The 23,145-nt window shown below is 44.3% G+C and overlaps 1 protein-coding gene across 5 annotated transcripts in view; it reads left to right on the top strand.

Moving 5' to 3' along the window:
* Nucleotides 1-23,145, top strand: part of SLC16A5 (solute carrier family 16 member 5) — a 529,473-nt gene that overhangs the window by 489,552 nt on the left and 16,776 nt on the right. For all 5 annotated transcript variants that reach the window (XM_085617054.1, XM_085617056.1, XM_085617058.1 and 2 more), the window contains 2 exons: nucleotides 2,144-2,287; nucleotides 4,829-5,677. In XM_085617054.1, the coding sequence (XP_085473180.1) occupies nucleotides 2,144-2,287; nucleotides 4,829-5,677 (993 nt within the window). The remainder of the gene's footprint in view (nucleotides 1-2,143; nucleotides 2,288-4,828; nucleotides 5,678-23,145) is intronic.

Here is a 23,145-nt window from a genome sequence, read left to right as displayed (position 1 = left end):
GGTGACAGATGCCTCTACAGGGAGTAGGTATGGCGGCGAATTGGGTGACAGGAAATTGGCTGAGCTGTTATGCTGTTTGCTTTGTTTTCAATTTTCAGGACACCCATTGCTTTACACCTGATTCACACCGCCCTACATACTGTATATTCCCACTGCTGCAACCCGGGGTGAGTGGAGTCACTCAAGGGTCATCTTCCCTGCTCATGCTGTGGGGTGAACCTTTCAGAGGCTCACCGGTGCAGGGGTTCGCCCTTCTTTGCGCACTAGTCCTTTACACTGACAAAATAGAGATTGGCATAGAAGCGGTAATATTAAAGAAAACAAATGTATTAACCTCTCATGAGGGAGACTACGTCAATACGGTACCCTCAGGCCACTGTATGAGGTAGTCTAAGGAGTACAGAAACCATGGTGCTTATATACTGTGATAGTTGCAGTGTAATCAGAGAAGCTCCAAAAGAGGCAGTACAAGTGTGTACACAAATAACCATTTACATATAAGGGTATATGAGAATCGCTTAGTCAACAGAGTGGGAGGGGTTACATAGTTGCTGACATCAGTTAAAATAGCCTGACAGTTAACTTTGTAGCATGTGCATTCTAGCAGCTACAGGTCTTTCTGAGCATGCGCAAGGCTCTGGCTCACTGCTGAAGGAGTTAACTAACTGATGACTCAAGCAGAATAGAAGAGCAGGCACCAGTAAAGAGACAAGAAGCACATGGCTAGCACATGGCTAGCTAAAATGGCTGCCACAAACAAAATGGCTTCAGCTCGAGCTAACAGTGATCTCTGCTAGTTTCCACAATGCAACCCCACGAGCGCCCTGCTGTACAGGCCACTATGAATAGCTTCACAGTACTGATGTGGAATGTGAACGGTCTCCTTGACCAGATTAAGAGCGGAGCTGTTTTGCAGTTCCTACACCTTCACGCTTCCCGGGTTGTAATGCTCCAAGAGACCCACCTATTGGGGTCTAATTGTACTTTCCCAGCATGTTATGGCTATAACAAGAAATGCCATGTGGGATCCTGGAGAATAGCTATCATGCTTCATAAAGCACTACAGATGGTAATTTCCAGGGTTACCTCTGACGCCCTGGGGAGATATATGATACTAGAGAAGTTGCTGAATAGATCCCTCAATAACCTGCTAAGTGTCCATATACCCCTCACAACTGGGAGCCTCTACATTGATGACCAGCAGAGATCTTATATTATCTCTTCCTCTGAGCTTATGGGGGGGGGTGTTAATGATATTTTGAGCCCTCAGAACTCTCTGCTTGCCCCTGGAACCAACATTAGAGAGGGAAGGAGACTGGCCTGATGGGCGATGAGCCTTGGGTTATGCAATGCATGGAGGGTCTGGAACGCCAATCGCTCTTTGGTGATCTCCAAGCTTCCCTACGTACAACTTGTCTGGTAGTTAATTGACAGGCTTACAAACCAGCAGACCTGCCACCAGATTTTTATTTTCCATTCTTTTTATTGCATATGACATAGGCAGTGCTTTTTCTATGGCACAGCTATATTTTCTTAAAAGTAACCCAGTATTTTGAACAAATTTATGCTTTACTCATAAGCGCATGCATGATTCGGTAATATTGAAAAATAGTGCTACTTTGTTAGGGTCTGAAGTACTGCCAGAGTTCAAAAGAGTAAGTTCAGAACTTCCTATAAAACCTATGGCTATTTATCCAGTATATTTAAAAAATGGTGCTGCTGGATACACCATTAGGCCCTAATTTTTACAAATTTTTCATGGGTGGAGCATCTTACTTGGGTAGCCAGAGGGTTGCTCGGTGCAGTGTGGCACTGGTTATGCCTATTTTTGTCACTTCTGCTTTTGGTTCCTAGTCACTTTATGCCTGATGTATGAGTGTTGCTATCATGAAACAGGGCAGTGCCTGGAAGTGCACTTCAAGGCATCATACAGATGCACTGTTGATGATCATTATGAGCCTTACTTAGAAAGTGTTTTTTTTCACGCTTTCAGGCACTCAAAACGTGTCCCTTGCCAAGATTTGGAAATAAAGATGTCCTAGGTGGTCTCTCTGTTGTGTGAAGTTTCATTATCCTATATTACAGGCATATGTACAGGTTCCTTTGTGGTGGGTTGTGTCACAGTCTGTTCATTATGTCACAGGTCCTGTCTGCAGTATACTAGTGGAGCGCTATGGCTGTCGGGTGACTGTCATCATCGGAGGCATCCTGGCCGGAGTGGGCATGGTGTCCAGCGCCTTTGCCCAGACCATCATTCAGCTTTATGTGACTGCAGGTTTCATTGCAGGTAAGTTACTGCAGACATGCCCTACCCGCAGCAGATTCAATACACACCCGGATAAGATAAGCCCCTCTGTAAGCACAGAGCAGCCACGCTTCCAGTGCTATGCCTCGCTAGGTACATCACAGCGGAGACACCCTACATGCATTTCTTCACCTCTGTATGTATTTAAAATAGGGCCACTTTCCTTACAGGTTATGTGTGATTGTGCATGTGAGAGCCTGAGATCAGCAGAAGTGGTCCTTATCTTAGCGATAGAGAGTAGTTGCGGTTTGGCAACAGGAAGTAAACTGCTCATCGTTACAGTCACAAGCAGTTTACTTCCTGTTCACAGACCGCACCTGTGACTTTACAGAAATTCTGCCAACACCCCGACGACACTTGTGGGCTTCCATCTGAGTACAGACTCTCAAACTGCTGCCCTACCCGGACCATGACTCCATGCCCTGCCTTGAAAAATCCCCCTAGGCTGTTCAGCCGCTTAGGATGAAATACATGTAGGGTGATCTATCGATATAAACAAAAACACAATACAAAGATTTTTTATGTTAACACATAAAGAAGATAAATAAAGGAACTACAAGCTACTTACAAAAATAAATTACACTTATGAGTAAATCTACACTTGTAATTTACTATTACATCTTAAAGTAACTTTACTACTTTTGCCTCTTTGCAAAATCCAAGTGCAAAATTGCTCAAAATGTAAACTTAAACCTCTCCACCCCTAAAAAAGAGATGTGGGCAAATTATGATTGTAAAATGCTAAGTCTAGCACTACACAAGGCCAACCACTGGTACTGCAACACCCTTCAACAGAGAATAATAGAGGTAGGATCTTAAAATAAAACCCTATAGGAAAGAATGTTAAATTTAATTATTTAAAATAGTTAGAAATATAAATTAATATAATTTAATATTAAAAATATTTATAAAAATAGGGTATATTTTTAAGTTAATTGTAAAATAATTTAGGATCCTTTTTGCATTTAAACATTAATGTAACAATACATTTTATTAAAATATATTTAAATAACTTTTTAATCAATTCTATAAATCACAGGCTAAATATGAATCTGTAATAAAAATATTTTTCACGTTGTGTGAATTGAGTTTTTAATTCAAACATCAGAAAATATATTTTAGTGTTTTTTATATTTACATTAGTTACATATTTAATTAGCAATTACGTTAATATAAACCATAAAACATTAATTTACAGTTGTTTTACCTTAAAATATATATATATTTTTTTAATTTTGAGAGTAATAAACTCTGACCCAACTGCATAGTCTCCCTATGGTAAGGTATAGGGAAAATTAAAAAAGTTTATTAAACTTGAAAAAAATACAAATATTGTATTTAAATATTAATGTAAATTAATTTTATATATTTATATTAAATAAAGAACGAATTGAAAATATGCCACAGCATTAATAACTTAATTTCAAATTAAATCATTAATTAGTGTAAATATGATTTATTAAATTATAATTATTTTCTGCAGCTAAAATCCCACTAAACTAAAAAAAATGCATTAATAATGATTTAAAGTGATATATAAAATGTATTACGTCATAAAATTATATATATTTTATTAAACAGTATCCTTAAACTAATTTTTTAATGCAATTTTGTTTTTTTAAATATGTTAATATTCAAATTAAAAATATTTACTATTTTTATAAATTATTTTTAGAACGAAATTAGCTTTTTAAAAATATTTTTAACTATTTAAAATAATGTGTAACGTAGTTGAACATAATTTCCAGTGGGGTTTTATTTTAAGTCCCCAACTCCATTATTTACCGTGGGAGGAGGTTGAAATACCAGTGGTTGACCTGCCATGAAGGAACACATCCAAGGAGACCTAAGGACTTCAAGCCTTGTCATTCACTACCAGTCGGATTCCCTGAGGCATTCTGAGCTGAGCTGTTCATCTTCACCAGACACAAAATCTTGGGAGATAGAGGGGGGTTCTGGGACCTGGGCCTACAGTTGCTTGATGGATAATAAGTGGGTGACATGATTTACCACTAATGGCTATCGATTCCATGAGCAAGTTACTGAGCGCAGATCGCAGCATATATCCACAAATGGTATTCCCTGCTACAGATGGGCTATAGCCATTGCCGCACACCTCTGCCTTTTCCAGGTGGGATTCTTTGACTTTGTCTGAAACATGGTTGGACACTTGAAACATCAGGTGGTGCCATCCTCACACCTTCTCATATGTAGAGTTGTGCCTCACCATTAGCCCTCAAGACTCCCAATTCTACTGCCCCAAAACAAATACTACTATACTATGCTCTCATTAGCTCTCGAATGCCTTCTTGGTTACAGTACCTACCTCAATTCCTAAAGTCCAACATTACACAGTTATTGACTCCTGTCCTCACACCTTACATTATCTCAGTGTCTCCATCATCCTAAGGTTTCTCTTGAATTCCTCTTGAACACCTTTCTGTATATTAAAACCACATTTGCCTTCTTTACACATGAAAGCCATTGCTAATATTTTGTGTTCTATGTTTCTTTCCTCATAAGGTCTGGGTCTTTGCTTCTCATTTCAAGCGGGCATCACGGTGCTGGGCTATTACTTTGTACGCCGTCGAACTCTTGCCAATTCCTTGGCCTCTACAGGTGCCTCCATTGGAATGGCAGTGTGGCCACTGATGTCCCAGTACCTGTTGGATCTTATGGGCTGGCGGGGGACCTTTCTCATCTTTGGGGGAGTGTTCCTCAACTGCTGCGTCTGTGGGGCTGTAATGAGACCCATCCACTCCCAGCCCTCTTCACCAAAGGCCAGCGTACATCCCACTCCGGAGTCCAGCCATAATGGAAATCTCAGCCCACCACTTTCCTCTACTTCCTGCTTTCGGACCAGCATGTCTTCCTGCCGTCGGACAATACAGAAATACATGGCCTTTGATCTTCTGTGTCACAACAAGCGATATCAGATCTATACCCTTGGCATTACCTGGATGGTACTTGGCTTTGTGCTTCCGCTCTTCTATCTGGTGCCATATGCAACTGCTCATGGGATTGAGGAGAGCAAGGCAGCCATGCTGCTTTCCATTATTGGCCTCATCAACATCTTTATGCGCCCGTTGGCTGGTGTAATCTCACAGATGCCCTTCTTTAAGAGCCGGCTCTTCTATGTCTTCTGCACAGCTGTGATGGTCAACGGAGCCAGTAATCTGGTAGCTGGACTATGGAACAGTTACACCGCTCTGGTCCTCTACTGTGTGGCCTACAGCATCTCCATGAGCTTCATCGGCTCATTGGTCTTCCAGGTCCTCATGGACATTGTGGGCATGGAGCGCTTCCCAAGTGCCTTTGGACTTTTCACAATTCTGGAAAGCATCACTATCCTCATTGGACCTCCACTGGCAGGTGAGTTCAGATAAAAAGTGTTGGTATGTTGTAATTTCCCAGAATATGTTACTGAAAATCGACAGGGGAACAGATTTGTTAGAAATTGGAAGCAACTATTTGACCTAAAACACAGTCATATTTCATGCATGTGACTGATGCTATCACAACCCAAAAGACAATAGGTGCACTGGCCCATACACAAATTACCAGATTTCTCAAAATGCCATTTTGACTCTCCTTAAAATTTTGGACGCTGAGTTGGAGGGTCTCGTTATATTTCTATATTTCTACTCCTTCTTAAATGTTTCAGATGAAGTGGTAAAGGTTACTCCCAGAGGTTATTCCTCTATCCTTATACTAATAACATCTTTCTATTCCTATGTGAAATCTTGCCCTGCGAGAGAGGGGACAGAACATTTTGTACAGAAAAAAGAAGGGCATATTTAGTGTATGTGGCCTGTCCCTTTCCATGGCCACCCTTAGCTACCTGTTCACTTTCCTGTCTGTAAAAGTGAGACGTATATGAAGACTTGCAAGTGGTGAGTGGGCAATGTAAAAAAATAGAGGCTGTTGAACTACGAATGAGAGAGTTGCAGGGTTTTGGATGTGTCTGGGAGTTCAGAGGCAAACCTGCTTCTATTTTGTTGAGTTCTTGAGTAAAGCTTGGGCCTAGCTAGAGATAAGCATCCTGAAGATTAGAAAGGGAAAAGATAGCATAGCACCTCCAGTATAGGAGCATCCTGTAGGGTTTTTAATCCTGGTTTAGATTGTGGGAGGAGTATTTGTCTCACTAAGGGGTCCCACAGAGTGAGTCTGGTCGCTGGTTGTGGGTTGCAATTACACAGGATGGGCAATGGTCGCCCTTCACCGGTCACAGTGGAACAGGATGAGACATGTTTGCACTTCTCTGGTTAAAACAGCATGGGTGGAGACATAGTTACACTGGGAGGGATGTTGTGTGTTGCCTATCTTGGTGCTGACATATCCAAGAAGGATGTGCAGTAGCATACACATCAACACATTTAATGGGGTATGATGGACAGTATTGATACCAATGTTCCTGATGGTAACTACCACTCAGGCGCCGATTCTGATATCGGACAGACTCGGGTCCGTCCGACCGTCCGTCCGACATCGGTCAGGAGCCGTAACCGACCGACCTACTGTCATCGGTTACGGCCCTGCTAGTACGATGCGACCGAACAGGGTTCGGTCGCACTCGTATTCAACACAATGCAAGCATGCATTCCGAGCGGAATGCATGCTTGCATCGTGGAAAGCAGGGGTGCAGTTCATCCCTGCACCCTGTGGGCAGCACCACCAGGTGCCTGCCACCAGGTGCAGGGATCCGCAGAAGGGCTCCATAGGTGCCCCCAGGCTGCCATACACCAGCCTCGCACCCATGGGGACCCTACTGGGGGCCCCCAAAGACAGTTTCCGACTGCCTTTTCGTGCCGGAAAAACCAGCACGAAAAGGCAGTGAAAAACTACCATCGTACTCCCTCGGTCGCAAAGAGGCGGCCGGGGGAGTACTGAGGGATTTCCGGACGGCGGACGGGCTTTCCGAGCCTGTCGTCCGCAATCCAGAAATCCATGCCATTCTGATGGGCTCGGTCGGAAAGGAATCCAGCCGACATGATCAGAATCAGTCGGAAGGGCTCCGACCGTCGGTCGGAGCCCTCCCGACCGAAATCGGAATCGGCCCCTATGAGTCTGATGCCAGCCAACACCTGGGACATGCAGTTGCTGTCCTCTGCCCTCCTGCATCTGTTTAATCCAAACAACACAAGGCTTTCACTGCTTCTGGCGCTTGCTGGACAATCACCTCCTGCTGGGACAACAGGCGCCTTCTCTCCGTCTCACCCATCAGTTTGACTTCTAGATACCTCAAGTCAGATGAACAGCTTCCAGCAAGACAAGCCTTCAGGTGAAGTCTCCTCACCCCTAGGAAGCTGGCTGTCAGTCAAATGTCAGGACTTGTTGCACAGCATTCCTCTGAGTATTCTGCAGAGCATTCCCTTCCTTGGTCATAGAGAACTTTGTACTGAAACAACAAATGGATCAATGGGTTCCACTTTTATTCAGTCAAAATGGACTGGAGATGTTGATACACTGTCTGCACTTTCAAAACCAGTTTGAGGTGGTTCTCTGTTCAAGTGTCCTTTCCAGGTTGCTGTCTCAGTCACAACCTTTGTGTAGAATGAGGCTCTTCATGGCAGGGTAGTCTCCAGCCTGGAGCTGCCACAACAGAGGCACAAAGATGTGTGAGCTTTCTGCATGTGGTTGTCAGCAGCAATTAACAATGATTAGGGGAAAGACAAAAAGCTGGTCTGATCTAAGGAGTCCTTTCACCCTGAAAAACAGAGACTGCAGTCCCACCCTTCAACCCCTCCACTTACCAAATGGCAGTGCTGCAGGAATACGATAAAGCAGAACCTCTCAGCAAAATGCCTGATTGAATCAGCAAATGAGTCTTGTCTCTTCTCTCTCCACTTCAGTGTCTAGGTCTGTTCCCTCTGGCTTCAGGATTGCCAGCAATACACTACCACTGTCTTGGAAAACAGCTTAACCTTCGTTTATTTTACATGGCCCATCCAGGGACACAAAAGTGGATCCCAGAGCTAAACTCATATACACAGTGCATGTACCATGCAGGCCACGAATGAGCACAACATACACTTGGGGTGATAGCACTAGGATGTTGGTTAGAACGTAAAACCAGAACAAGAGGACCTCACCTACAGTGTTGCAGATAAAAAGTCTTGGCCACACCTGAGGATTCACAAAATATAAAACACTTCCACCACCACTACTGTGTACTAAACTCATGACGAGGACACTTGTCCACTGTCAGTGCAATAAGGGAACACTTGGCGCACTCCACCAGGTCACAGGGCAGGACCACGCTCTTTGAAGGGACAGGCCTAGGCCTTTGTGCACACTCTAGATTAGTATGAGGCTGGGACCAAACTCAGTAAACAGAATACCAGATACTAGCAGTCGAGCACTCTGGACAAGGAACACGATTGTACACCATGCAGGGGACCCGCTCATCCCAATAATGTCCATACAGCTATAAAGACTTTCTAGAGTGCCACCAACATACTAGTCCATGGGATTATGCACGAGGTGAGAGAAACAGCCCATTGTAGAAGGAACAGTCATCACATGTCATGAGGCCAAATATGTTGCAGCATGCAGACTAGATAAGCCACAGTAAAGCAATTAGGAATGCTTAAGGGTGCAGGATTCCACAGCTGACAGGTAGCCCACATGGCAAGGGATGTGGTAGTAGCAAAGGGAGCTCTTCCAGGTGGCAATTGGAAAACGTTTGGGAGGTACTGTTTTGCTCTGCTAAGATGGTGCAAGATCAGCTAGTGTGGATGGCAATGTGAAATAGGTGGTCTTGGAGTTCCCATCAGTGTAGGTGTTTGGAGTCTTATCTCCCCACGAGTGCCCATGTCCTCCGGGAGGCATACTTCATGCAATCTTGGGAGCTTCATTTGGTGGTGCCAAGCTGTGCAAATGTTAGCGGTTGTTCACTAAAATCGAAACAGCACTAGAAGTCAGATGCACATTGCAGTAGTAGGCAAAGAAAAGCATGCTCCGCATCCTATGTAGGCCAAGACATCCATCATACTCCATTAAATGTGTGAATGTTTATGCTACTGCATGTCCCTCTTGGACATGTCAGCACAAGGAAAGGTAACACACAACATCCTTCCCATAAGAGATGGCGACCATGCCCCTTTAGAATAGTCCTGGGGGCCAATGGCTGGGAGACGAGGAAACTGAGAATCTGGAGACAGAGTGGGTAAGCGGATGTGCACCAGGCAACAGTGTCTCTGTATCTGATTATAGGGTTTGCTTTGCTCCTCAGTATCCATCCAGTATGCCTCTGGTGACTGCCTCAAAGGGTCAGCATCTATTTCTTTTGACATTACAGTTGACAAATAGAGTGCTTAGGGAAAAAGAGTTTTCCTTAGAGTAGGCGCGGGGATGTTTGTCTCACTTATTGAGAAATTTCTGTACTTCTAGAATTAACAAATGTTTTGTGTGATTGATCTGATGCCTCTATTAGCAGTGGTCATAGTTCTCTGATGCTGTTTGTAGTGTTGTTTTCGAGGGCACCTGGAATGTACCTCCTGGATTACCTCTTTTGCAGAGCACTTGGTCTCTGACCAGGAAGGGCAGTTTTCAAGCTCCTTACTTGTAGTTAATTTGGTCACTGGCCTTCTGCCTGCGGGATCTACCTCAACAATATCCAAACACGGGCCAGTACACGTAGGTACTGGAGATGGATCTTTTCACCATGTGCAGGGCCGACTTTAATGATGTAGTGAGGGGTGTATTTGTGCTCCCTTAGGAATTAATATTTAGTCATATTGGTGTTGCTGAGCTGTGATATGGGTAGTAACAAGTACAAGCTTACCACAGCATGCCCAAAAGGAACTTGGGTTAGCATTATATCAGTGGTTCACTATGGGATCATTCAACATTCATAGAAACGTTTTGGAGGAATTTGCTGGTCAAGAAAACATTAAATATAATATCCCAGTGACTAGACTTCGGGCCTGATTTTGAGTTTGGCTGAAGGGTCACTCTGTCACAAACGTGCCTGATATCACATCTACCTTATTACAAGTGTTATAGAACACAATGCACTTGTAATAAGGAGGATGGAATAACCACCAAGGTTGACACAGCATAACTGGTGCAGTGACAGATTCAATAATGTTGACATAGCCAGAAAGAACACATGTCCCAATGTCAGTCGGCCATCTACCAAAAGAAGAAATCAAAAGGGTAGAGATGGTGGGATGCAAGGTAAAGAGCAGATGGCACACAATGGGGAATAGCCAACTCAAATTTGCACTTCGCCACTCCTTTGACGCAGGACCTGAGAAATTTCCCAGCCCCCAAACTGGACAGGCTTATCAAGCAAATGACTTCAAAAAAGGTGAGGCCTGCCACATAACACAAGTAGGGGGCTGAATAGGAAGTTTCCCACCAGGAATGGAGGGCACCTCCGACAAACTCCGACCAACTCAAATGTGCACTTTGCCACTCCCTTGAGGCAGGACCCAAGAAATTTCCCAGCCCCCATACTGGGCAGGCTTATCAAGCAAATGACTTCAAAAAAGGTGAGCCCTGCCACATAACACAAGTAGGGGGCTGAATAGGAAGTTTCCCGCAGAATTGGAGGGCACCTCTGACAAATGGATACTGAACATTATCCAGTACGGTTACTGTATCAAACTCCTAAAAAACAAACAAATATGAGGCTAGAAAACAGAGCACAAACAAAGAAATAGCTACTATGCTTGCAACAGGGGTTGGAGGAACTCATTCAAAAATAATCAATAGAAAAGGTACATGGAGAACAGATTAACCAAGGGATTTACGCTGCATATTTCCTGGTGCCCACAACCAGACAAAACACTGAGGCCAGTTCTTGATCTCTAGTTCTTAAACAAATTCATAAAGTCCCAGAAATTCAACTTGACGTCACTTCTGGAGGCCATTCTACAGCTGCAGAAAGGGGACTATATGCTAAACATAGACCTCAATGATGGGTATCTGCAGGTGTCAATGAAAAAGAAACACAAAGGAGTCCTTCAATTAGTTGTGAACCAGGTACACTATCAATTCAAAGTACTTACTTTTAGTATAAAGCCAGCTCCTAGGATGCTTATAAATTGTCTGGCTGCTTAAGCAGCAAACCTGAGAAGACAAGGGATACGTGTATAGCTCTACACGTGTGACTGACTAGTAAATGAAGCTACTTCACATAATGCCAAAGGAGCATGAAGCAGTCATGCATACACGCACAAACTGGGTTTATCAATACCGTTGGAAAAACCCTCCCAATACCACAGAAGTAAAAAGTTCTTTTTAGGATCAAGACTCACTTCCTGGGTTGCAAAAGTATTCTCCTCAGCCAAAAGAATCCTGCCATTGGCAGACCAAACTCACCTTTACCATAAGGGACCATCTTTGACAGTGAGTACAGTTTAGAAACTAATGGGCATTATGGTTTCATGTATCCCATTAATCCCACATGCTAGACTACATACAAGACAAATTCAAGAGCGGATACAAAGTCAATGGTCACAAGAAACGGGTAGTTGGTAGGATCTAGTGGTTGTTACTCAGAAGGTAGGGAAGGCAATGTCATGGTAGAACTTGAACCAACTAGCAGTAGGCAGGACTTGCATACAACCAACTCTCTCAGTGACCATCACTAAGATTCATCCAATGCTCGGTGAGGAGCACACAAGGGGATCCTTAGCATCAAGGATTTGTGGAAAACAAGGGAAGCAATAAAACACACAAATGTGTTAGAACTGAATTCAGTTTTCCTGGCACTATGGGACTTTCAGACAAAAATTGGAAGAAGGAAAGTACAAATCCAGACAGAAAACGCAACCACAATATTGAACTAAACAAGCAAGGGGGCACACAGTCATGTGTGCTGTCAAAACTAGACCAAGACATTTGGAAATGGACCATTCAAAGGCACAAAACCTTGTTTGCAATACACCTATCAGGGACGGTTTCACAGACACATGCACATTTTCCTTGTTTACGCCGAGCACACCTTTTATAAGGTGCACCAGGCACAAACAAGGAAAATGCTCTGGATTTTCCCTGCCTCCAGTGCAACTGTGAACTCGAGCTGTTCTGGGGACAGCACATTCATGTGGAAAACAGAGAACGTGCCTGCCCTTTGAAGGGGGATTAGAGATCCCCTTGCAGGGGGTGCAGTGAGTGACTGCACCCGCCTGCAAGGGGATCTCTGGGGGTCCATGGCACCCTCTTTCCCCCCTTCAGACGGCTGCTGTCAGGGGACGCACTGACCTCTTAGGTGGCACACTGTCAGTGCGCCTCCTGACAGCTTCTTTGCCCCTGCACCCACGCATATAATACGGCAAGGATAAAGAGATTCCCTCATTTGCATGGGGCTACACCCCGATGCAAATGACAGAATGCCAATCGATGATAGCACTGGCGCTTTATGTGCCCAAGCGCTATTGGTATTACAGAAGGGGACGCACAAGCATCTACAGTCCCTTTTGCAATGTCAAAGTGCCTCCGGGGCGTGCAAAGTTGGCCAAACCCCCATTGCTCCCCCAAGGCACTTCCGTAATATGGACCCTGGTATACAACACATAGAGGTAGACAAACAACTATCTTGCATCAATGTAAAATCATACAGCACGTATTCGAAAATATTTTTCAACAATGGGGCACACCAGAATTAGACCCGTTTGCAACTGCAGAAAAAGCAAAATGCCTAAACTTCACATCCAGCCACCCATACTATCTGACCCAGTGAAATGCCCTATCAATAGGCCGGTCAGAGAAATTTGCACAACCTTTACCCCCAGAACCACTGATATCTCTGGTGATAAACAAGTGCAAGTAGTCTCCTATAACCTTGATAGCACCACAAAGGGCAGGACAATCTTCGTTCACAGACCTAATAGAGGTGTTTGCGGGGAGAAGTAATAAAGCTACCAGCCTCACAGGACCCCCTGTCTAAAAGCGTGCCTCCTGAAAGCTTGGGTGTCCTAGAGAAGCCAGAAGCCCAAGTACAAGGAAATGCTATGCCGCAAAGTGGAAGAGATACGCCCACTGGTGCATCAAAGAGTATCTTGTGGAAATTAGCGCACTTGACACCACAGTCATTAGATGCCTAAAGTAACTGCTAGATGAACACCTAATCTACACTTCTGTAAATTCTCCTGTCAACCATAGTTGTGTACACAAGGGGACTCATAGCTAGAAGATTCTTCTGTACATAGTCCTCAAAAGATTCCTAAAAGGAGCAAAAATGATTGCACCACTCAAATCCACACCTACACCCATGTGGAATGTAAATTTGGTGCGCAGGCACTTAATGAAGGAACCCTTCAAACCACCACATAGAGCAGAACTAATATTTTTAACACTTCAAGCAGCATTCTTGATAGGAATACCATCACTACACAGGAACCCCACTTTCAAATCCATAATGACAGAGTGGCCGTGGTCAAATCACACTTACCTGAGAACCAAACTATCCAACTGTCTGGGTTTTTTCAGCAGCCAAAGATAAATGCAGAAAGGCTTTTCTATATGCTTGATGTTCGTAGTGCAATCATGTACTATATGGACAGGACTAAGCAAACGAGGAAAGAAAACTATTCTTTGTTTCTTTGAAACAGCAATCAAGGGCACACCAGTGACAAAAGGTACAATCACACAGTGGATAGTCCAAACAATCAAGATGTGTTGCAGAGAAGCAAGAATAAAGCTAGAAGAGAAACCTAGGACCTCATATACAAGAAACTGATGCATCAGCATTGATGCGTCAGTTTACTTTTTCCTGTGCTAAATGTCCTTGCGACATCATGGGTGTACTGTATCTACAATACAGTGCTCCATGGCGCAGGAATGAACAGATGCCGTCAGAAATTCTGATGGATCTGTTGGCGCAAAAGTGATGCATTGCTGGAGTTGGTGGTAGAACTGACGTATATACAGAAAAGTGTTGGAACACATAGGCAAGTCCCATTGTAAAAGCCCTGCATCAATCCTTAGACCTGGACTGAGCAGGCGTAAGGATTTTGACGCTGTCAAGTTGTAGAGTGACGCAGTGAAATGTTGCAAATTTCACTGTGCCAGTTCTATGTGGCTTTTTTGCCTGGGAACGCCTACCCTGCATATATTTTACCTGGCGCAGGTATAATGTGGTGCAGGGCTCTACAAACTGATGCATTGGACGAAATGCGTCAATTTGTAGATATTGCACAGTGTGGTGCACTGATTGTAACGCCACTGCATCAAAAAAAGTGACACAGTTGTGGTGCAAGGGGCTTGTAAATGAGCCTCTAGAGCCCACTCTACAAGGAAAAGGGGGGAGATCCTGGCCTTTTAAGCAAAGATTTCTATTAATGACATATGTATGGCAGCCACTTGTTTGTCTATACACACCTTTGTAAAAAGCTATTGTGTGAACATTCAAGTTAACAAAGCCCAAGTGGTTCAAAAATATTCCATTCACAAGCACAAACTAATTTCTACAAAACCTCAAAAAGAAAAATACAGCTACAAAATCCGTGTGCAGCATGTCAATCCACAAAGGAGTCATGCCTGAAAACAAAACTGTTATTTACCCATAGGTATAGTTTTGCAGCATGAAGACGTTTCTGGATCACATGCGACCCTCCCACCTCCCCAAAAATAAGATGCTTTACAACAATCTATGAAGGGGTTACATCTGTTCACAAAGCAGGAGAAAGCCCAAACAAACATGAAGACAAGGTCACCAAGGAAGAAAAAGTAATCTAAAGTAGCAAACATGCATAGAGACATCTGAGGTGCACTTCTGACGTCGCATGAGGGGAAGCAATACCACCAAATGGTGGCCAACAACAACCACAAGAAAAAAAAGCTGAAAAGAGAAATATCAAGACCCAACTGTTAGATGGAGGAATATTGCACAGCATGTAAATACAGAAAATTCTTTAAACTGCAAAACTACACCTATAGGTAAGTAACCATTTTGGTTAGTATGATGCGTAGTTCTTAGACTAAATGCATAGGTGCTTAACATCATTTCAACCTTGTGTGGTGGTTCAAGAGGTCCTCTTCTTAATAAAATACATATTTGCAGAGAGGGAAAAAAATCAAAGTGTTCAGAACTTGGGGCACAACATATTAAGGGACTACTGCTAGAACTCAGAGGAACACTTACAGGGAAAGGTGCCTATGTTCACAGATGACTGCAAAAAATTAAAGAGAACAAAAAAAGCTGTGATATGGCGCACTTTTCTGAGTATCCTTAGAAACATCCTTCACTCTCAGCTGACTTTACACCAGTGAGGTGTTATGCCCTGGTCTTTTATTCATCTTTGCTGTGGAAATCGCTGAATATCATGCCCATTCATGGGTAATTCTGCTTTGACTATGGCGCCTTCCTGAAACTTGACACTGGGGCCATCAGAATGTTGATTGTGTACTCAAAGCAGGTGCCTCCATTCAGTTGTGGTGGAGAAAATCAGCACCAATGTGTTCCCATGGATTTGGGCAGAGGGGTTGTGTTACGAGGAGTACAGGCTTGTAGAGGGGATGGGAAACCAAACTGACCACCATCTCAGTCCCACAGGGAGGGTAATAATTTATTGTCTCAGCACTAAATCCTCTAGGGAGACCTATACCTCTTGCGGTATGATAAGAATGCCTTGAAGTTCCTTACGGATGTGTAAATTAAAGTATTGGTTTATGTCTAGCAGTTTACTACCTATCTACCTGGCATGCATTGTTTTCTGCATGGTGATTTCATTGTCTTTGTGATCAACCGATTCCCAAAGTCTGGCCCATTTGGGTGTACCTTGTTTGGCTGTCATTCCCACATGTCGTTCTGGCTTGCACTGCTTCCTGCTTTGGCAATGAAGTTTGCTATTCAAGCAACAGATAGTTGGCTAGGTTGACAACACCATGCACTACTCTCTCATGGTACTGTACTTCTGTAGTTGGAGGATTATTCACTCTTTTGGAGGAGGCAGATGGGGGTTTCCCTTGAACAGAGGAATCCGTGGCTTGTGGTCAGTAATTACTTTGATTAGGCAGCTCTGTAAATCTTAAGTGCAAATTTCTGCTTATGGTGCAGTTCCAGATTTCACACAGGCTTTTAGTATGACTGATTTTGCTGTGCCAGCAACCATCTTGCAAGATTACTCGTTCACCACAGACCACCGTGAGCTGTGGAAAAGGCCACTTTATTAGGTCTGCATCAAATCAAGTTCAATAATATAAGATACATATAAACCCCAAGATACATAATAAAAAACCTAACAAATGCTCCCTCCAAATACATAAATGTATCCCCAAGAACTCTCACATGCCCCCCTTTCTTTCTCCATTTCGTATTTCACACCCCGTCTTGCTACAGCCGCCTCACCCAAAACTCTTCCATCTCTCAAGCTTAACATGCTACAACAGTCCCAAGGTTGTCCCCCTGGCCCTGCCCTATGCTCCCCCCGAGGGGTGGATATGCCCACATGACTCACCATTCTCCCAACTACCGCCACCCAGGAAAACCCTCCCAAGGAGTTTTCCTGCTCTACCATTCCCCTACTTTTTTTTCTTTTTTTCATCACCTCAGAAAAACTGCAACTACCCCATGCAACTTAACCCTTTGCAAAGTAACTCATTGACGCCAAATGTTTTCTCCCCATAACTTGAGCAGAAACTCCTCCAACGTCGTCACACAATACTCATTACCAAACAAAGATAAAGTTACTCAATCAGTACAAAAAGAATTAGCATCTGCTTCCGCAACGTAAAGTGGGTTAAAAACCTGTATCCCTCTCTCCCCGCAAAATGCTTTCAATGCCTATTAAGTTTCCACCATGTTTTGTCCACCGTAACTTGCTTAACTGCACTACACCAATGTCTCCAGGGCACAATTGCGGTCCATGGCATGCAGGTCCCAGCCCAAATCTGCCAAATCCTTGTCAAGCCCTCCTTCATGGCTTTCAAAAATGTGAAACCCAACAGCTGGAGTAAGTAATTTTCTACCAAGTGGATAATTAAAAGATGAGGACATCCCCACCTATGAACAGTTCAGTCAAGAAGAGCAATAACTGCACCCATCTCATTCCACTCTTACCCGACCAATGCACTTCATGCCTACTACTCTGCAGTCCAATGCACGGTCACAAGGACAGCTGTCTGTACTTAGCTGAAAGTGTCCAACTATCCAAGTCACCATTTTGTTGGACACGGGGCCTCTTACACAACCTACAAAAGAAACAGAACCATATAAGGAAAAAGAACAAACAATCTCAACTTAAATCCTTATTCCCAACTATGTGGCCGATTACAATCCTGTTAGGAAGGGCTCTGAATCGGATTCGGACTTGCCAAACCCGATTCGGAACCCTTGTTTCTGACCGAAACATACCCAGTTCCGAGTGACCGATTATAATGCCTGGATAACCATTTGGGTTGTCCAAATCGATTCTGAAAGGCATTTGTACTGGTTGAGCCTTTCGGAGCCGATTCGTACAGCTCTATGGACACAGTTTTTCGAGCGAGCGATTGTGATGACAGATTCGCACAGCCATTTGGATTCGGTTTACCCGTAACTAAACGGCTGTCGGGATCTGTCTTTGGATGTCCGTAGCAAGCCCACCTTTACCCGGGTCCCTCCAAATTGGGCCCATGGAGGTATCCAAGGGACCCCCTTTCCTACCATGCACAGTGTGACAGGCACCAATGGGTGCCAGCCACAGGGTGCATGATTTTTCCCAGCCACCCTTTTCTTCAATGGGAGTCTGTGTTCTCGTTCGGAACACAGGCTCCCATTGAAGTCAATGGGAGTCTGACCGAATCGTATCCAAAGCATCCGGATGCATCCAAATCGCTCTGTCGGACTCCCCCAATCCGAGTCATCCGGAAAGCATTCCGGAGCCGAGTCGGTCGGAATGCTTTCCGAAAGGGATCGTAATCGCCCCCTATATGTTCCGCCCCACACAACTTAAACGCCCTCTCTGTCTGATATTCATGTTCTGCAAATCTAAACGCTCTGCCTGGTAAGCCACTCTAGTCCTGAAGGAATGAGTACCAAAGTTTTGAGCATCCACTCCCAAGTAAGCTAACGCCTTCCTCAGAGCACCTAAAAAATTAGCTGCAGTAAGGGCCTGCTCATCGGCATGACAAAAACGAACCCAACTTTTCTAGGAAAACCCTCCAGGCACCTGTGCAAAACCTCTATCAGGAACTAATTTTTTACAACACATTGTTGAAGCAGTATCCACTGCCCTCTACCCTTCTGGTCCGATTTTGATCAGTGCAACCATTTCTTTAAAAAAAACACACCCTCCATTACCACCTTCTGAAATTGTAACCCGTGCCTGCCTTTGAAGTCCAAATGTTCAAACGCTCGAAATGCCCCCAAAAACATAAAAAACCAGCAACAACCTTAACAGTCTAACTTCAAATTCATCAACACACCAGCAAAGTTTCCATTAACCTGATCGGCAAGGAAAATGACACCGGCTCCCTTAAAAACTCCCTCTGCCTGCCAAATTTGTACTCTCCCAGCAGAACTCTCCTCACCAACTCCCTATCCGCTGGGTCATGAAAGAACACACCAGCCAACTGACCAGAATTGGTTGCCTCTGATTACCCTTATCAAATAACATCAATACAAAACTAAAAACATCCTCTTGACACTGAAGAACATTGGTCTCACTACCCCACCTCGATCTGGCACCAAAATCCACCCTGCTTGCAAATAGGACCTCCAAGCAGTACCGGAAACAGAATGCCCCACCAAACGGACAACCCTCATTTCCCCAGTGCCCAGATGCCTGGTGGGAACTCTGTCTTTCTGTCTTCTTCTCTAGAGCCAATTGCCGGAACCTCTGCCACTGCAAACGAGATAAAGCATCAGCTATATCATTGCTCACTCCTGGGACATGTTGCGCCTTTTTTTTTTTTTATTATTATTTTTTTTATCCAACCAGTTAGACACAAATCTCACAGTATTCGTCAATCATCATGTTACAGTAGTACATAACACGCGGGGACACAATCCACATCACATATATATCAATTATTGCATTTCCTTTTGTGCATCAGAAGGTATTTTATCACCCTACATGTGTCTCTGCCCTTCCCAACCACCCGCCAGCTCTCTGCATTTCGTGTCATCTGCTCCCTGCATAATGACCATGTATAACATCCCAATGACCAATTGTATCTAGGGCCAGATCATGTTTCGTGTTCCGGTTCTGCCTGCAAGTATTGTACCAGTGACTCCCAGAAGTCTCTTGGCCGCGAAACCTGCGGGATGTCTTCCGCATACGTCTCCAGAGTCGCCCTACAATAAGTCATGTCTGTGATCCAGTCCTTAAATCGTGGGGGTCTTTTACTTCCCCACTTCATCGCAATCTGCCTTTTTGCAAGCAATAGTGCCACCGCCAAGAATTTCCTGCGTCTAGCATGTTTAAGTTTCCTAGCGCCCAATATGCATACCAGAGGGGTATTGGGGATCTGCTCTGTCAGCATTGCGGATATTGCGGTGGTGACTTCCTCCCAATAGGTCTGCAGTTGTGGGCATGACCATGATGTATTTAAAAAGTCGGCGCCTGGCACTGTACACCTCAGGCAGTTATCGTTCTCACGTAAACCCAGCCTGTGTAGTTTGGCCGGTGTATAATATAGTTGATGAAGAAATTTAAAATGAATAATCCGCAAGTTGCAATTTGACGTGAGAAGTGTAAGTTGTGTGCAACTATATTGCCAGACCTGTTCATCAATTGTATCTCCTAGTGTCATTTCCCATCTACCCAATGCTGCAGTAGATTTCTCTGCCTGTTCCTCTTGGGCTGCATTATATAAGCGTGTCACCAGGTTTTTCCGGTTGGGAGCGATTAATAGTATTCGTAGTGTGTTCAATTGTGTAGGTTCTTCCGCAAATGTGGTGCATAAAGATCTAACTGCTGTACGTAGTCTTAAGTATGCAAATTGCTTCAGTGGGATTTGATGAGCACACAGTGAGGGGTCCGTCCATTTAATGAATGTGTTATGAGGGTATAATTGTCCCATAGATGTCAACCCCATCTCTGTCAGTAGTGTATTCATTTTCTTCTCTTGTGTCACCGTAAGCCTAGGGTGTCTTTCTATGGGCAGCGCTCTTGCATACACCGGTAACTTGCCTGCCCTGTGTGCCATTGTATACCACGCCCTGGAGGTGCATAGTGCTGTATGAATTTTGTCCCTTGGTATGTGCCTTATCGGGTCAGCTATGAGTGCAGTCAGTGGCAGAGGATCTACGCTATCCTTTTCCACCGCAATGTGAGGTATATATGCATATGGTCTCGTCCAGTAGTGTGCGTGTTGTGCTTGTGCACATAGGTAATATAGATGGAAATCCGGTGCCTCGAAGCCTCCCAAATTGCTATGGCTGTGTTAGGACCGTCCGGCTCGTTCTGGCCTGCTTGCCTGCCCTTGTAAGTCTCTGCAGAATGGATCTCAATCTCACAAAAAAGGCCGTGTTCAACCAGATTGGAACATTCCAGAACAGATACAGAAACCTTGGTAATACGATCATCTTCTGTAAGCCTATTCTATCTGTCATTGAGAGCGGCAGTTTTATCCATTTCTCTACCTGATCTTCGAGTCTCACCAGTGCTTTCCCAAAATGTTCTCTAAGGACCAGGTCTGGGTCACGATGTATCCAAACCCCTAAGTATTTAACTGGATCCGTCCGCCATTGTAAAGGGTACTCCAGTTGGGGTTCCCTTGTTTCTTCCGTCAACGGTATCAGGACTGATATGTCCCAGTTTATGCGGAGGCCCGCATATCTCTCATAGCGAATATATTCCCTAATAAGCGGGTTTATAGCGCAATACCAATGGGGCGGAGTCCAAATTGCAGGGCCGATTCCGAGTGTTTCTGTCGAAAATTGCAGGTCAGGGGTTCTAAGATTAGTGCAAATAACATTGGGGAGAGCGGGCAGCCCTGTCTGGTGCCCCTCTTTATCTCTATGGGTTTGGATATGGATCCATTTATTCTGACCCACGCCTTAGGAGCCGCATATAAAAGCGATATCCACTTTAGGAATGGTTCTGGGAACCCCATCTTGCGGAGAGTGGCGAACATAAAGTTCCATTCTACTGAGTCAAATGCCTTGGCGGCATCTAACAAGGCCGCAGCCGCTGGCATATTCGGGTCTAATTGATGGTATAATGCAAAAAAGGTGTGAGTATTGTGGGTGGTTAATCGTGTCGGCATAAAGCCAGCTTGGTCAGGCAACACCAAGTTACAGAGGAGAGGGTGTATTCTGTTTGCTATTATTTTTGCTAATATCTTAGCATCTATGTTTATCAAGGATAAGGGTCTATATGATTCGCACTCATAGGGGTCTTTTCTCGGATTCTGGAGTGCTATAAGGGGCGCCTCATCTAAGGAGGGAGGGAGCTTGCCCTCCTCATAAGCCTCTTCAAGCATTTCAGCAAAATGGAGAATCAATAGATCACGGAATTCTTTATAAAATTCGCCCGGAAGGCCATCTAGACCCGGCGCTTTATTGTTAGGCAATGAGTTGATGGCGTCTATTATTTCGGCGCGTGTAATATGGTGACAAAAGTATTCTCGGTGGGAATCTGCCAACCAGGCCAACGCCACATCTTCCAGGTAGTCCCTAACTTCTGACGTGGAAGCCTTGCTCTGGGCAGTATACAGATTGGTGTAAAACTTGGTAAAGCAATCTAATATAGTTGGGGTATCATAGACAGTTTGATGCTTTGCGTCACGGATCTGTGTGATGTACGCGGTGGTATTTGCGGGCCTGATTTTGTATGACATCGCTCTGCCAGGTCTCCCCCCTTCCCCATAGCTTCTAGCGGTGTACTTGCGCGATATATATTTGATCTCATCTTCTGCAAATCCATTATATATATCAATCTGTGTCCTAATATTGACCAATATTGTTTTGTCTTGAGTGTGTTAAAATTCTCGTTCCAATCTGGCTATTGCAGCTTCTGTCCTTTCTAATCGTCCTTGTATATCTTTCAAGATTCCTGCATGCTTCCCTATGCAGTGGCCCCATATGGTAACTTTAAAAGCTTCCCAAAGTGTTTTCGTGCTTTGGACTGAACCGGAGTTATGGTCGAAAAAATCTATTAATGCTTGGCGTAACTCTTCCCTGAATACCTGGTCTTGTAGCGCCGCTGGCCGCAATCTCCACGTGAACTGTCTTGGTGTGTGTGTTGGGAGTTGCAGCATGAGGAGCATGGTCTGAGAGCATTTTAGGTGCATGTTGAATGTCCGTTGTCCATGTACATGCATCTCGGGATATTAGCCAATAGTCAAGTCTGGACCATGTGAGATATGTTGAAGAGAAGCACGTTCCTTCTTTACGGTCTGGATTTCTAAGTCTCCATACATCCACCATTTCCCAGTCTCCCATTCCGTCCCTTAAGACTTTCGCTGATTGTTTTCCATATCTATCTAGCCCAGTGGATCTATCCAATGTAGGGTCTAGGCAGGTATTAAAGTCTCCTCCCCAGATGATAGCGCCGGGTTGGAAATCTCCTAACTGCATCCAAATTTGTGCATAGAAGGAGGGGTCATCAGTATTCGGTCCATACACATTTACAATAGTTAACACCGTGCCCCCAAAGCAGCCTTGTACTATAACATACCGCCCTTGGTCATCCTTTTTAGATTTAATGAGCGTGAAGGGTGTGTTTCGTTTGACCCATAAAAGTACCCCCCTTGCGTAGGAGGTGTAGGACGACACTATTTTATATGTGGCCCATCTAGCCCCTATTTGTGACTCTCTTAATTCCGTCAAATGTGTCTCCTGTAGGGATGCAACACCTATTTTCCGCCTGTCCAGGTATGCTAGAACCTTACAATTTTTCCCGTGGGTTGTGAAGTCCCCTAACATTCCATGCGAGGAACGTCAGCAGTCTTTGCTGCTG

This window comes from Triturus cristatus, chromosome 7 (assembly GCF_964204655.1).
Source record: "Triturus cristatus chromosome 7, aTriCri1.1, whole genome shotgun sequence".
NCBI lineage: Eukaryota > Metazoa > Chordata > Amphibia > Caudata > Salamandridae > Triturus > Triturus cristatus.
The sequence above is the reverse complement of the archived record's forward strand: the minus strand, read 5'-3'. Positions and strand labels throughout refer to the sequence as shown.